Here is a 16,385-nt window from a genome sequence, read left to right on the forward strand (position 1 = left end):
TTGCAGACGGGAACCGAGACAGAGGGCTGTCTAGATTTTATACAAGTAGTAACATACGCTTGAACGATCTCTTATTAAAACCATTTGGCTACAAGCTTTAATAAAGTGCTGCTCATAAACCTGTCAGGAGAAGATTGCTTTCATATACCTGCAAATCCTCTGCTGGGCTAATTCGTGTGCAGGTTGTCTGCTAGCAATTGTTACACACAGGGAAAACTACAATAGGCTGAAGACACATTTATTAAGTGAGTGGACTCCATAGCCAAAATGTAAATTTTTCCCCAAATACAGCCGAATCTGCAAAGGCGTCTCTAACGTAGATAAGAGCACAACCAACCAGTTGGATCACTGTAGGTGCCAGTGGTGTTTTCCCCATTAAAATGGGATTTTTCTACAATAGTTGTGGCTATAGCATTTTCTTGGGCGCGTGCCAATGGGTACCGTTTGATTCTAGGTGGCTTTGCTCCTGGTTTCAAGTTTACCATAACAGGAGAAACATCTAATTTGACTACATATCCCAGCATACTTATTTATATAATCCCAAGTAAATTCAGTTCTCTACAACTTCTAAACACTCCAGAATTACAAACAATTCATTGAGGTAAGTAAAAGCTCAAAATATATCAGCAGAGAAGGCAGAAGCCTTAAATGAGGGATCACATCTATCCCCTGATCACCATAACAAAAATTTGTACACAAAAAAACATTGCAGGGCAGATATGTGAGTGACTTCTGATTTACTTAGACAGCTATCTAGCACCTTGTAACAAACAATGCCCCAGAAACACCACTTTAGTTTTTCAGAACTGCAATTTCTCTTTACCTGCGTATACATGTTTAGGGGAGTTCTGTGCCCTTTGTGTTAAGATAGTTCACATGTATTACCTACCCCTATGGGGCCTAATCCCATATCAGAAGGATCATCCGAATAACAATGACCAATAACAATGTACATGTACAAGGTAAAACTTTTTCACACAATAAATACCGATTGTTAACATTCATAGATTTATAGTATAAACCCATAACCAATATTTATATTACTTAAATAAGTCTAAAGCCCATGTGATATATTTGATACACACAAGCACCAATAAACACTGAGTACATAGTACATGTTATATCAAGTACATCTCATATTCACCAAAACACACATATATGCATTCAACATTGGAAAGAACTTTATGCCTCCCTTTTCATATCTACTTGTCACCACCCTTTGGGGTTATCAGCTCAATATCTTTATCTGCTCGCTGTGGAGACTGAAAATGTAACAATACAGACATGAACAAACAGAACATGTACACATGGCAGACACATGTAACTTGTACATATAACTCACACACATATGGGCCCATTCACTTCTCTGAACCTTCCATACAAACATGCAACATCACACTGGAGCTCCAGTCAAAACAAATGTCCATTAGATCAAAAAGAACTTGTCTGCACTAAAATCAAAATTTCTTATATATATTTTATACTGTGATATCACTTATTATCTCAGGATGGCCACATCTCATTCTTCTTTTCCTACAAATAATCACAGAGTTAGTTATAATCCCAGCACAGCTAAATATTGAGGAGAAAACAAAACAAAACATATAAGTAGATACCTTCATATTCTCACCAATTTGTATATTACCGGTAAAATAAACATAATAATGATGATCTCAAATTTATGCCATTAGTTCAATCTCACAGACATTACCATGAAGAGAAATCTCAAACTGGGACAACCTTTCCTGAATAAAGGACACTATAGACATTCTAGAAATTCCTTAATTCTTATTGTCCTGACCCCTGATCAGGGACAGGCAGGCAGCTTCTAGACTGTCTTTTGTTATTATCACTTTGCTTAGGACACCAGCAATCTCTGGCCAAGTGTCCTTGTTTTCCACAATTAAAACACTTTCGAGTTTCCCTCTATCCCTGTATTTGTCCTGCATAATCTAATCTCTATTGGTCCCAAAATTTACTATCAAACAGTCCTGTCTTGGGAACCCCTGCTCTCTTTAAGAATTTTTTATTTTTTTTTTTTTTTTTAAACTTGGGCGGCAACTTCTTCTCTCTCTCCCATCCCTATTAGTTCATATGGGGTGTACCCTATCTCAGAGGGTCCCTTCCCCATACTGGCTGATACCTAATCAGCCGTGAGCTTCCCACTCCTCTAGGGCAATTAAGACAATAGAGGGTCACTTTAACTTCTCTTAGTGGGAACTCCCAAACAGTCACTCTGTTATCCTTGAACTAATCTCTGATGTGCAAGTCTCTGGCTTAGTGTCCCTTTACTGAGACACCCCTGAATCTTTGCACTTTTACTAATCTCTAATGTGCAAGTCTCTGGCTTAGTGTCCCTTTACCGAGACACCCCTGAATCTTTGCACTTTTACTTGCGCAGATTCTACTCAGTCCTTAGTGAAACAAGGACTTTTCAATCACTCAGTACTTCTACTCTAGGGATTAAAGATGGAGAATAACTTTCCCTTCTGTGCCGCCTTATACACTTTATAACAGATATAAATGGTGAACAGAATCAAACTTAAATAAACCGAAGAAAATGTACAAGGTCTCCCTATACAACTACAGCAAACATACCCTCTCGGTTCTTCCGCACTATATAATTGGCATCGATTCGATTATTAAGACATGCAAGAACTCACCTCACTTATCAACACACAGGATCCGGGACACGTAGGAACTCAGATTAATTATTTGGTAAGATAAAAGCTTACCTTTTACAGCGCTGTTTTATTCATCTGAGGTCCTCCGGGCCCGCCTCCAAATCGGTTGGTAAGTGGATCAGTACACTATCGGCTGCATATCAAACGATCATCGATACCCCACGTTTGGGCTGCCAGGTTCTGTTGGGGGGCTCAAGACCCCCCTGGGTTATGTTTGTCGTAGTTCTCATTGCAAAAAGAGGAAGTTACGAGCGCTCGGGTGACACACACAACAGACACAGTTGTCAGTTATTCAAGTGCCACACTTTATTGTTCAGCAGCACAGGTTTATAAAGGAAGCACAAATGCATACAGGTCACATGACCCGACATCTAAATATGGTCTCATGGATCCGGTAGCACGTAGCATATATTGTCACATACATATATATATATATATATATATCTTCAACTGAACATCTGCCAACTTATGTGACAGTTAGCAGAACATCCTAGATAAGCACAAAATGTTACATATACCACGGCACTGAGCATCAACGGTCACTTACACCACAACTTCCCGTATCTACAGTTTTTTAGAATGATAACAGACTATGTCTAACCACTGGCATGCAGCTATCTATAGATCAGCAGAATGAGTCTAACTGCTAACGTGCAGTCTGAGACTTGTGGTTTTGCTGTCCAACTGACTTTGTCTCTTAATAAAAGAGCAAGTTTATTTTAACCCTTACAGTCCTAAAGCAGTCCCAGACGGAGGAGAAAACAGACAGCCATGCGAGTAGTCTAGCGCACAGCCTCTTGCAGAACTTAGGACCTAAGCTGACATTGGCTGAAGCCACGGTATGGATCTGGAAGAACTTCGTGAAGGTGTGCATGGAAACCCAGGTGGCAGCCTTGCAGACCTGGGCAACAGAAGCCTGATGCCGAACAGCCTAGGAGGCACTGACAGCCCTAGTGGAGTGAGCTGTCACACAGAAGGACAGATCCTTACTGCTAAGCTGATAGGCCTCTTTAATCGCAGACCAAATCCATCTAGCGATGAAGGCCTTGGAAACAGGCAAGCCCTTGCGAGGGCCCTCCAGAAGTACAAACGGAGTGTTGGCGCGTTGGAAAGGGTCAGTGAGAGACATGTAGACCCGAACTGCCCAGTCGACATCCAGACAGTGAGAGAATGCTCACAAGGATGCTTGGGATCAGGACAAAAAGACGACAAGACAATATAATCAATGTAAAAGGAAGACACCACCTTAGGCAGAAAGGACAGTAGAGAACAAAGGACAACCTTGTCCTTGTGGAGAACCAAAAAAGGAGACTGGCAAGACAGGGCAGCAAGCTCGGAGACCCTGCGAATAGAAGTAATGGCCATCAAGAAGGCAACCTTAAAGGAAAGAAGGCAAAGAGAAATTTCCCTCAGAGGCTTGAAGAGGGGAGCCTGAAACACCTCAAGAACGAGGTTAAGATCCCATGGATCCACTGTTGTCCGATAAGGTGGGACACAGTGAGCCACACCCTGGAAAAAAAGTCTTCACCTGAGGATGGAAAGCCAGGGTCCTCTGGAAGAGAATAGAAAAGGCATAAATATGACCCTTATGAGAAGAAACACCAAGACCCTGATCCAAACCAGACTGAAGGAAAGCCAGGATCCTGCGCAGAGAGAAGAGAGCGGATGACAATTGTCATCCTTGCGCCAGCAGACATCGCCTTCCAAGTGCGATGGTAGATCTTAGCTGACTGAGGTTTACTGGCCTTGAGCATGGTCTGGATGACCGGCTCAGAAAAAGCATGATGCCTCAGAACCTTGGCCCCAACAGTCACACCATTAAATGCAGCTGATGTAAGGTGGGATGGAATAGCGGCCCTTGAGAAAGAAGGTCCACCCGCAGAGGAAGAGACCAAGGGGTGTCTGCCAGCAGAAACGTAAGGTCCGCGTTCCAGGCCTGCCGAGGCCAATCTGGAGCTATCAAGATGACAGGAACCCCCTTGACCTTGAGGACTCGAGGAAGAGGCCTGAGAAGGGGAGGGGGACAGACACCCACCGCCACTTCCTTCCCCCGACGAACAGGAACCTTCCCCCGCGAGAAGAACGGATGGAGGGCGCCATCCACGGAGATCAAACACATACTCATCCCTGTGGAATCTTATACTTACCTTATCTGACATATCCAGGCGCCGCAAGGTGACCCACTTGCTGGAACCTCGCACGTGGTAGTGGGGTCAACGGGATAGCCAGCCGACGATGCAGCAAACAGAGGACAGGTACCGGGTGACTGGTGAGGTACTCTAATACAGAGCGCTGCGCTCGCGGGGGCGTACAACTAGTGTGGCATACACACTGAAGGCCCCTCTATCAGCCACACCTGAAAGAAAAGAAACATAAAAACAATGTAAGACAGAAAGACCTGAGTCAGGTCATGACTGCCTCCTATGACACTAGGTTTAAAACTGGCTTAGTGCACTATCTGTGAGAGGATATAGATTGAGTAGGCGGAGCCGACAGCCTTCGTTATCCGAGTGTCCTTCTCCTAGTGGCCAGGTCTATACCTCATGGTGCTATGTCCCCCAGTGAAATATGAAAGAAATATGTAGACAACAGTAAAAGACAATAGTGCAACATCACATCACCTTCTTAAAGGAAAATTCTGTAAAATAGCACTGCCCAGAATACCGTATGGTGGTACATGGTGTGTCTTTGGCTCAGACGTATAGACCTGTCAACAGAGGCATAATCTGAAACTCAGGGGACCCAATGCAAAACCTGTGATGTGGCCACCACTTACATGTGCTGTTTATAATACTGAAGTCTTCTTATGTTGTAGAGAGCTTTTTGGGCACCCTCAGGACCTGGTACCAACTGCCACCTCTGCACTCTGTAAAGTTGTACCCAGTGGCATAACTAGGAATGGCGGGGTCCCGTGACGAACTTTTGACATGACCCCTCCTCCCTCGACCGACCCTCCTATGCATTCCTGCGTGCTCTATTATGCCCCATAATGGTCCCTACACACAGTATTATACCCCATAGTGGCCCCTGCACACAGTATTATGCCCCATAGTGGCCCCTGCACACAGTATTATGTTCCTCAGTGGCCCCTCCACACAGTATTATCCCCCATAGTGGCCCCTTCACACAGTATTATCCCCCATAGTGGCCCCTGCACACAGTATTATGTCCCTTAGTGGCCCCTGCACACAGTATTATGTCCCTTAGTGGCCCCTGCACACAGTATTATCCCCCATAGTGGCCCCTGCACACAGTATTATCCCCCATAGTGACTCCTGCACACAGTATTGTGCCCCATAGTGGCCCCTGCACACAGCATTATGCCCCATAGTGGCCCCTACACACAGTATTATCCCCCATACTGTCCCCTGCACACAGTATTATGTCCCACTGTGGACACCCATAAACAATTATTATACTCTGGGGTCTTTTCAGACCGTGGAGAGGTAAGTAACAGTGTTTTTTATGTTTCTTACCTCTCCCGGACCGCCGATCATTATACTCGGGGGTCCGAAAAGACAAGGCATACATATGCCCGGCATTCAGACTGTGAACTACATTTACCAAAAACATTAACGAGCGGTTTCTGCAGTCTATGTACGTATACAGCAAATAGGACAGTGTGTATAGATGGGGAGTAACACTAAATATGTCCATTACATGACTTGTATTTTGTATTATTTAAAAGGGTTCCCTCTGTACATTCGCAGTTCTCCTTGAGCTGGTGAGTTGAATCTAACAGTTATATACAGCAGTACCAGTGACTAGAGGAATATCTGTTCCAAAACAGTCTCTCTCATTCAGAAACAGCCCTAGGACCATGAGGGCCATATATAGAGAAGTACTGGTGTATACTGATGAATAAAGTACTTGGGCTGCGACAGAAAGCTGCTATTCAGCAACACACTAAACGTGTGTTTCTGCTACAGTATCTGTCCCTTTAACATCTGTCCGCTTTTCTCTATTGAAGTTAATTTGTAGAGCAGGGGTAGGGAACGTACGGCTCTCCAGCTGTTGCAAAACTACAACTCCCAGCATGCATACTGGCTCTGCTGTTCTTGGAACTCCCATGGAAGTGAATGGAGCATGTTGGGAGTTGTAGTTTCACAGCAGCTGGAGAGCCGAAGGTTCCCTACCCCTGCTGTAGAGCCTTGGCTTGTGTCTGTCCCTATGAAATGCTGTCACTTGACACAAATAATAGGCTAGCAAACAAGGGAGAGGGTAACTAGCTCTCTTCTACTAGGTCAAGCAGTATACCTTCTGGCCCTGCAATGGAGGTTCTGGTAGCATGAACTATAAAGGGGTAAGGGTCACCATACTGATTTTGTCACTTCTCCCCCCATACTCTGTTTTACTCAGTTTACATTTTACATACATGCCAGTTTATTATGCAGTTTTCAGTAATTCTGGTTTCCACAAGATTTATCATTTCCTATCTCATACATTACGTTTTCTGTCCTCTTATGGAATGCATTAGACTTTTGCAGACCTTTAGCAGTCCTTTTTAACTTCTGACATTCTTTTCGAGGAAGAAAAACTTTTCCAGCCTCGAACAGTATGACTGCATGTCAGCACTCATTACATGTCAGATCTCTGTGTGTTGTAATAGTGACATATACCACAAGGCAAGAGCTAATGGAGTACACTGTGACGGTGCCGATAACAGCTGCGTACATTCATGCAGAGTTGTTTTCAATCAGTAACTGGATTCTGCAGAGCTGCAGGCAATCACACCGGAGGAGGGAGCCTGGACGGGGTTAAAAGGGCTGACGATAAAATTAGTCACTTGCTATAATCATCACTCTCCGGCCCATGTTAGCCAACCTCTAAATCTATGCTCATAGTCTGCTTGATTTCCTTCTGCCCCCATTTTCCTGACCACTGAGGGCCTTGAAACACCACTGATCAAACACTTGGCGTTTGCCAGCACCAGGCTGTTATACCACACATTACACTGGGATTACTAAGACGTCAAAGAGCTCCGCGAATCTCTGCATCTTACATTAGGACCTTCTACATTTCCCCTGAAAAATCTCTTTAAATTAGATTAGGAACAACAAAATATTATGCCGTACTTCGTTCCAATTCTATCCAAGAATACATTAATGATACTTCAGCTGCATATATAGAAAGTGAACAAGACGGTTTTACATTAATTTATACAGAAGCAGTGGGGTGGGGTAGAAACCATCAGCAAATATAAGAATTTGCAGTCTACCTGGTTGCTAAGATTTCTGTTCAGAGGTTTCCTCTTGACAGGCACACTCAGTGTGCCCCAAACCTAATGGGGATTGCACTACGGTAGAAAGCAAACTGTGTAACAAACATATCATCTCAAGTATAGTACAACCAAAGGGTATAGAAGCCCCCCGCCAATGGCCCCATCCCTATCCCCATGCCCAGTGGGCCCCTGTGCCAACACTTTCTAGGAGGATGGTAGAATAAATCAATAGACTGAAAGTCATATTTTATGCTAAACCCTGTGAAAACTACAAAACACGTTTTGAATACAATTTGCAGTGCCCATTACACCTTAGTATAAGGGAATAGGTTTCGATGATAAGATAAATAAAATACATAAATCTTTACTGCTGATTTGACAAAGGCAAAAAAAAACAAACCCACAACACAAAAAAAGCCTAGTGTCCACTAATCCGTGGGCTTCTATTTCGCATGATCTTTAATACAGTTTTAATCAGAGAAGTTTTTGTTCCAGTCAATTACACTGTAAATGAAGCAGATTTAACGGTGGGTTTACTCCTGGCTCTAAAGTTCCATGTTTAATAAAAATCAAGGAAACAGATACCCCGCAGCCAGTCATGTAATGCGCTGGTCTTCATGACATAAGATAGTTTGGCACAGTTTAGTCACGGGGGCCTCCTTAATCTGATACTAAGCACATCAGTGTAACATCACTTTATTAATCTCTGTAGTAAAACACAAGTGCTGGAATAGTCAGGAAAAGTGATTTGCAAAATACCCATTAATAAAAAGAAGTGCAAAAGTAAGCAGTGATATTAATTTTAAGTTATAAGAATATTTTAGATTTTATTTATTTATTTATTTATTTATTTGGGGGGGGGGGTTGATGTGTCACGGTCACTCATGATAGCTTAATGTGTGAAGATCATGTGCCAAATGAAGACACCCAGACAGGGCAGGATATCCAATAAAGAACGTTTGTATGGAGTTCTAAAAAGAGCGAAGAAGGAAGGGTCATCAGTATGAGATTGGATGGGGACTCGGTCAGGGACATGACCTGATTAGATGATATGGCAGCCGAAAGGCATATACTAAGTGTATGGTCAGAAGCAGCCCTGCTCCTATTCTATTACACTGTAGCAGTGGCTCCTGGAAGTGCTGCTCCACTTCAGTTCACTTGTAGACAGGTTATTTGTATAAAAATCTTCAGATCCTGGGTAACCCTTTGGACCATTCCTAAAAGAGGGAATAACAGCAGCAGGCTTGCAGTATGTGTTCTTAATTTATTAGACATTACTCTGGATAATATCCTGGCATTTGTGTGCATTCTCTCAAACAATGTGTACGATCATTTTGTTCCACCATAGAGCTGGATAATGGAGAGCAGATCTTACCTCTGGCAGAATTGCTTTAAATACTGGAGCATCCATTAAGGTGATCTGGCTCTACAAAACAAGAGAAAAGACATGTGAATAATGACAAGAGACAATGGGATGCAATATCAGCGGTCTCATTATTCTCTTTCTTTTCTGATACGAATAACCTATCCTAAAGGCCCCCCAAAAAACCCTTCCAATCAAAATTGTTCTATTAAATTCACCTAATAAATATGTAAATCAATCTATGAATGATTATGTCTATACCAAAATGTACAGGTAGCAGTATGGGAGAACAGAGCTGTCACCTTCTCCTGACAAAGGATTTAGCAAATACTAATGCTAACTTCAAACATGGGCTTGGATCTTGTTTTTCACGTCCACCTTGGGACCCAAAAACACAAATCCGAGCCGCTTAAAAAGTGGTTACCTGCGGAAACCCATGGATCCCATAGACTATAATGGGGTTCGCCGGGTTTTCTCTCAAAAAATGTGGACTGAAAAGTCCTACTTGTAAGACTTTTCTCTTCGCATCTTTTGAGAGGAATGGGGCATGGAATCCCCAAACAGAAACCTGGCACAGATGTGAATCCAGGCTAAGAGATGGATCTTTGCGCCACAGTCAGAAACTGTAAAAATCCTCTAATTCATTAAAGAGGACCTTTCATCACATCGGGCACATGCAGTTTTATATACTGCTGGAAAGCTGATAGTGCGCTGAATTCAGCGCACTGTCGGCTTTCCCGATCTGTGCCCGGTGTAAAGCGCTATCGGTCCCGGTACCGTAGCGCTTTAGTGTCAGAAGGGCGTTTCTGACAGTTAGCCAGGGACGCCCTTCTGCCCAGCAGCGCCTATCGCGCTGTACTGTGGAGCGGGGAGGAACGCCCACTCCCTCTGCTCACACAGCTCGTCCATAGACAAGTGTTATCAGGAGGGAGGGGGCGTTCCTCCCCAGTCTTAGAGCACAGCGTGATAGGCGCTGCTGGGCAGAAGGGCGTCCCTGGCTAAGTGTCAGAAACGCCCTTCTGACTGTAAAGCGCTACTTTACCGGGACCGATGGCGCTTTACACCGGGCACAGATCGGGAAAGCCGATGAATTAAGCTTTCCAGCAGTATATAAAACTGCATGTGCCCGATCTGATGAAAGGTCCTCTTTAAAAAATATCCAGTGTTGGATTCCTAAGAAAATAATATCATTAATAATAATAATGAGCCCTTTTATTCTTAGGCTTGAGTAGGTAACTTTTTTTTTCCGACTCCAAACAAAATATGCCCCAATTCAGTTATATAAAGGATCCCACTCGAAGCCACTTGGTTTCTTTGTATTTGCGTTTATTTACAATAAACTCCAGTGCTCTAACATCCTCAAAGGGGACAAAATTTACCACCCCCTTTCAGGCCGCGTATTCCTCTCACCTGGCTTTTTCACTTGTGAATCCACACACGTCGTATATTTAATCAAATGTCCGTGCGGTCTCGCATACGTTGGGGAGACCACCCAGCGTGTGCGAGACCGCATACGGCAACACAAGTCAAACATTCGGTGCCAGTTGACACACCTGCCCATCCCAGCACATTTCATTGACAAGGGCCACAACATTTCCCAGTTGAGGTTTCAGGTTCTGGAACAGGTAGAATCCCCTAGAAGAGGAGGGGATAGAGTGCGCCTTCTAAAAAGAAGGGAGGCATTCTGGATTTACACGCTTCAAACGATGGAACCATTAGGTCTGAATAGGGAATACGACATATCAGCCTTCATGTAGTGTTTTGATGCGATTATTAATGAGCTTTCCGCTTTATTGCAGAATCGCCGCTAGACAACCTTTTGAACAAGATTTGTGACATCGTGACAAAGGTATCCTTGGTCTTCATTAGGGAGGTATCGCAGGACTTTGCGATACCAGATCACTCCTATTCTCCTATATTATCTCCTGACTGTCTTTAACAAATAATTTTCAAACTTATTTCCAAATTATGCCTATTCTCCATAAATATTCATTAGATTTATTCTTTCCTTTTCAATCACATATATCCTTATATTAGAATTTCTCTCTTTTATGTCAATTTTTATTTTATTTTCTCTTTTCACTTCTTCTTTTTCATATTCTATTTTTCATAGTTCTTATTTCAGGTTTATATTTCACCACTAACACACCCAGATCTATTCATATGATCATCCATAATGTCCACACAGGCATACTTTACCTCACACAGGTGTCTTAGGTTGCCCAGGGCACCTGGGTCATGTGGGCGCATTACCCACGTGTCCATCGTCTTTGCCGCAGCCATCGTCGGGACGAAGGGGCGTGTCCTTGCTCCGGCGATGGCCATGACGCGCGACGCTACTGCGTCGTGACGTCATCACCAAGCGGCGCGGCGCGATGTCCCGCGCTTAGCCCAGTGTACACCACGCCACCAATGAATATAAGAGAGGCACCGGAACAGGCAGCATGGGATTACATTATTCTCATGACTGCCTTGTTCGGCCCTGGCAGCGGTTCCTGTCCGCGAAGGGGCGTGTCTCGATGCCGACTGACGTCATGACGCACGTCGCACGTGCAACGTGACGTCAGCGTCTTATCAATTTAAAACACACCTCAAGCTCAGTACCTACCACACCACCAATGAGATAGGACGTGCAGCCATCCGCTCTCTCAGGTATATATACACTGGAGTCCTTGCTGATTATGCTCTGCATTAACTTTTTTTCGCTAAACTTTGGGCCTTGTTATCTACAGATCCCTATCCTAGGCTACCAGCATCATCCATGCTTTGCAACTAATCACCAACAGACATTTGCCTTAAAGGTAAAACGGTGTACATTTGGGGATATCACTAGGGGCTCTTACCAACTAGATATGTGTTCATGGACCCTACTCATTATGTCTATCATCTTTTACAGCATTTGCACATTTACTGCCTACATTTATTGCAATCACCGATACTTGCAGCCAACCACCTCACGTTTACGAGTAACGATTGAGGTGAGCTTAGTTCATATACCTTTACAGCGGTTGACATGGCCATTAGTGATAGTAATAACATACTTTATTCTTGTGTCCATTAGGTACTAACACCTTTACCTTGGACGTCTCTCTTGTCCTAAATTTGTCATACGACTAACTACTGGTACGCTGTTTTTTACCATTTCCCTAACCACCTACTCACCTTTCTTTATGCTTCTTAGGGGGCTTATTAGGACAATACTTCACAATATGGATTCTTTACACTCTCTTGTTGTAAGGGTGGAATACATTCTTTCTCAAAATGACACCTCTTCATCTAATCCTTTGACCACCACTAAGAGACCAAGGACCTACACGATGAGTCGTCGTCTCAATATCTTTGTATAATACAGCATGTACGCCACAGGAATGTTCTGTCCCAGTATTGTATGGAGCTATAGAATTTTCAAGATCAACATGAAACGTGATGATGTTATATATGTTTATACTGTACATAGTCCAGTCTGTATACACCGGTTTAGACTGTACTACTATGGTGGAATACTCACTTATCTTGTTTTGTTACTTTACTTTGTTTTGTTGTAGAGTCTGATGAAGGCCGGTCAGGCCGAAAACGTTTATTTCTAACACCAAGTAGTATACACTTTTATTGTAAATAAACGCAAATACAAAGAAACCAAGTGGCTTCGAGTGGGATCCTTTATATAATTGAGTACGGATTGGGACCCTATCCCACATACGAATTTACCCAGTTTCATCACACCCCCTGATTTAAATGCCCCAATTCAGACTCCACAGCCCTGTTCGCAGCCTCCCATAAGTGTACAGTAAAAAACATACATTGCTACGGTTAATTCCTGAACACACAGTCAATACATAGAACAAGTATAACATGCAGCTGTAAAGTGCTAGACTTACTGCAAACTCCTCAGGAGTCACTTTCAATACATCAAACACCACAGCATCATAGCTCTTATTGGCATAGTCTGAACTATGCCCATCCAAAGAGTCCGAGCTGCTGCTCCCCTAAAAACAAAAAAAAGTTACATTATATACAAGCTCCATCTAAAAGTACAAACATGACCAGCAGTAAAACACAATGTAAACCATCAATTCTTGCCTTTAACAAGCAGTAATATTGATCTGCCTATAAAGGGTTAATGTAGAAACCAGCACAGAATTCTGACATTTTCTCTTTTTTCTTTGTGAGCGCACCTATTTCTTCCACGTTGCACAACCATAATTACACGTTCTTCTTCCATATTTTATTCCATTTGTTAAATTGTCAAATTATTTCCCCATTACCTACACTTGGAAGGAATTATGTTTGTAGTTCATCTTTTGGAAGAGACTTAAAAGACCATCAGGGGGTTGTCAGAGACCACAGTTACAATGCTGAGAGCAGATCTCAGACTATAAGGATTTATACAGGCTTAAATACAGAGTCCAAAATGGACATTCCATAGAGAAAGACCATAAAACTGTGATGGGGCCCCTGAAAGGAAGGGTCCCGTGCCACGTTAGCTGCAGACTTTATGTTCATGATCGGTAAAAGCTTGTAACTTGGATCGTCTCATCATAGGTCCTACTCACAAGTACGTGGGGCATTATCCAAAGGATTATATAGAGAACATGAGGCAAACAAGCACAAAAGGATAAATGGCAAACCCGGGATTGTGATTTCATAGCTGTGCTGGGTATTCTAGCTTAGTATATCTATCTATATTAACCCTATAGAGACACAGCTCAAAAGTGACTTGAGGACCAGGCCTCTTTTTTCAAAACTGACATGTGTCACTTTAAATGGCAATAACTTTGAGACGCTTTAACTTACACAAGTGATTCTGAGATTGTTTTTTCGTAACACATTGTACTTCATGTCAGTAGTAAATTTTTGTCAATATGTTTTGTCTTTCATTATGAAAAAATAGGAAATTTGGTGAAAATTTTGAAAAAAATGCAGTTTTCAAACTTTGAAATTGCAAGCCTTTCAAATAGAAATCCATACTACCCAAATTTTTTCATAAATATAATTAACCATGTCTCTGATTTATGTAGCAATCAAATTTTAATCACCCTTTCATTTTTTTCAGATATTATAAGGCTTACAAGTCAAGCTGTAATTTTCCAAATTTTCAAGAAAATTTCCAAAACACATTTTTCAAGGGACCAGTTCAGTTCTGAAGGGTACTTGAAAGGCCTCTCTAATAAAACCCCCCGAAAATCACTCCATTCTAAAAACTGCACTCTTGAAAGAATCCAAAACAGCAGTTAGAAAGTTTCTTAACCCTTTCAGCATTTCACAACAATTACAACAAAATGGAGGTCAAATTTACATTTTTCAATTTCTGTCACTAATATATTCATTTAGCCCTAGAATTTACACATTTACTAAGGGTTAAAGGAGAAACTGCACCCCACATTTTGTTACACAATTTCTCCCGAACACGATAATACCCCATATGTGCTGGTACCCTAATGTACGGGCACACGATCGCTCTCAGAACGGATGGAGCGCTAATTGGATTTTGTAGGCCAGATTTTGCTACAATACTTTTCAGGCGCCATGTCCCGTTTGCAAAGCCCCCAAGGTGCCAAAACAGTGGAAACCCCCAAAATGTCACCCCATTTTGGAAACTAGACCCCTCAAGGAATTTATCAAGGGGTATAGTGAGCCCTTGGACCCTACAGGTGTTTCACAGATTTTTTTACCATTGAGATGTGAAAATGAAAAATTACTTTTTTTTATAATAAAATGTCACTGTAGCCCCAAATTTTTCATCTTCACAAGGGGTTAAAGGAAAAATTGCACCCCACATTTTGTTACAAAATTTCTCCCGAACACGACAATACCCAATATGTACCCTAATGTACGGGCACACGGTCGCTCTCAGAGCGGATGGAGCGCTAATTGGATTTCGTAGGCCAGATTTTGGAACAATACTTTTCAGGCACCATGTCCCGTTTGCAGAGCTCCCAAGGTGCCAAAACAGTGGAAACCCCCAAATGTGACCCCATTTTGGAAACTATACCCCTCAAAGAATTTACTAAGGGGTATAGTGAGCACTTTGACCCTACAGGAGTGTAACAGAATTGGCCCAACAAAAGGAAAAGTGACATTTTTTGCTATAAAATGTTGCTTTAACCCCAAATTTTGCATTTCCACAAGGGGTTAAAAGAGAAAATGCACCCCAAAAATTGTCAAGCATTTTCTCCCAACTACAGAAATGCCCCTTATGTGGATGTAAAGTGATGTATGGGCACACTGTAAGGTCCAGAGCTGAAGGATCGCTATTGGGATTTTAGAGGGCAAATTTAGCTGAAATCTGTTTCAGGCACCATGTTGCATTTGGAGAGCCCCTGAAGTGCTAGAACAGTGGAACCCCCCTCCCCAAATGACTCCATTTTGAAAACTAGACCCCTCAAGGAATTTATCAAGGGGTTTAGTGAGCACTTGGACCCTACAGGTGTTTCACAGATTTTTTTTTACCATTGAGATGTGAAAATGAAAAATTACTTTTTTCCAATAAATCGTCCATTTAGCGCCATATTTTTAATTTTTACAAGTAGTTAGAGAATTAAAAGCCCCCCAGTTTGTCACACAATGTCTCCTGAACACGGCAATACCCCATATGTGGCCATAATCTGCTGTATGGGAACATGGCGGGGCTCAGAATGGAAAGAGGGCTATTTGGCTTTTGAGGGCAGTTTTCTGGTGCCATGTCGCATTTGCAGAGCCCCTAAAGTACCAATACAATGGAAACCCCTCAAAAGTGACCCCATTTTAGAAACTACACCTGTCAAGGAATGAATAAAGGGGTATTATCATTTTGAGCCTAAAAATGCTTCCCAAAAATTAATGTACAAAATGAAAATTTTAATTTTTAAAGAAATCTGCCATTTCGGTGCCCAATACGTTGCACCCACTTCGTGTTGTCAGAGACCTGCACTCCTAAAACTATTAAGTGGGCCATCCTGAGGGGCAAAAAATTATATATGTAGGTATAAACTGCTGCTTGGGCACATAGCAGGGCTCAGAAGGGAAGGAGCACTGCGCTTTTTAGCTTTTGGGGTACAGATTTAGAGGGACTTTCTGGGTGCCATGATGTTTTTGCAGAGCCCTGGAGGTGCCAGTGAACTGGAATTCCCCAAGAAGT

The 16,385-nt window shown here is 42.6% G+C and overlaps 1 protein-coding gene across 5 annotated transcripts in view; it reads right to left on the reverse strand.

The window, feature by feature from the left end:
• Positions 1-16,385, reverse strand: part of RALGPS1 (Ral GEF with PH domain and SH3 binding motif 1) — a 335,024-nt gene that overhangs the window by 256,039 nt on the left and 62,600 nt on the right. For all 5 annotated transcript variants that reach the window (XM_075259104.1, XM_075259103.1, XM_075259100.1 and 2 more), the window contains exons 4-5: positions 13,147-13,254; positions 9,281-9,331 (exon numbers count right to left, since the gene is read on the reverse strand). In XM_075259104.1, the coding sequence (XP_075115205.1) occupies positions 9,281-9,331; positions 13,147-13,254 (159 nt within the window). The remainder of the gene's footprint in view (positions 1-9,280; positions 9,332-13,146; positions 13,255-16,385) is intronic.

This window comes from Leptodactylus fuscus, chromosome 11 (assembly GCF_031893055.1).
Source record: "Leptodactylus fuscus isolate aLepFus1 chromosome 11, aLepFus1.hap2, whole genome shotgun sequence".
NCBI lineage: Eukaryota > Metazoa > Chordata > Amphibia > Anura > Leptodactylidae > Leptodactylus > Leptodactylus fuscus.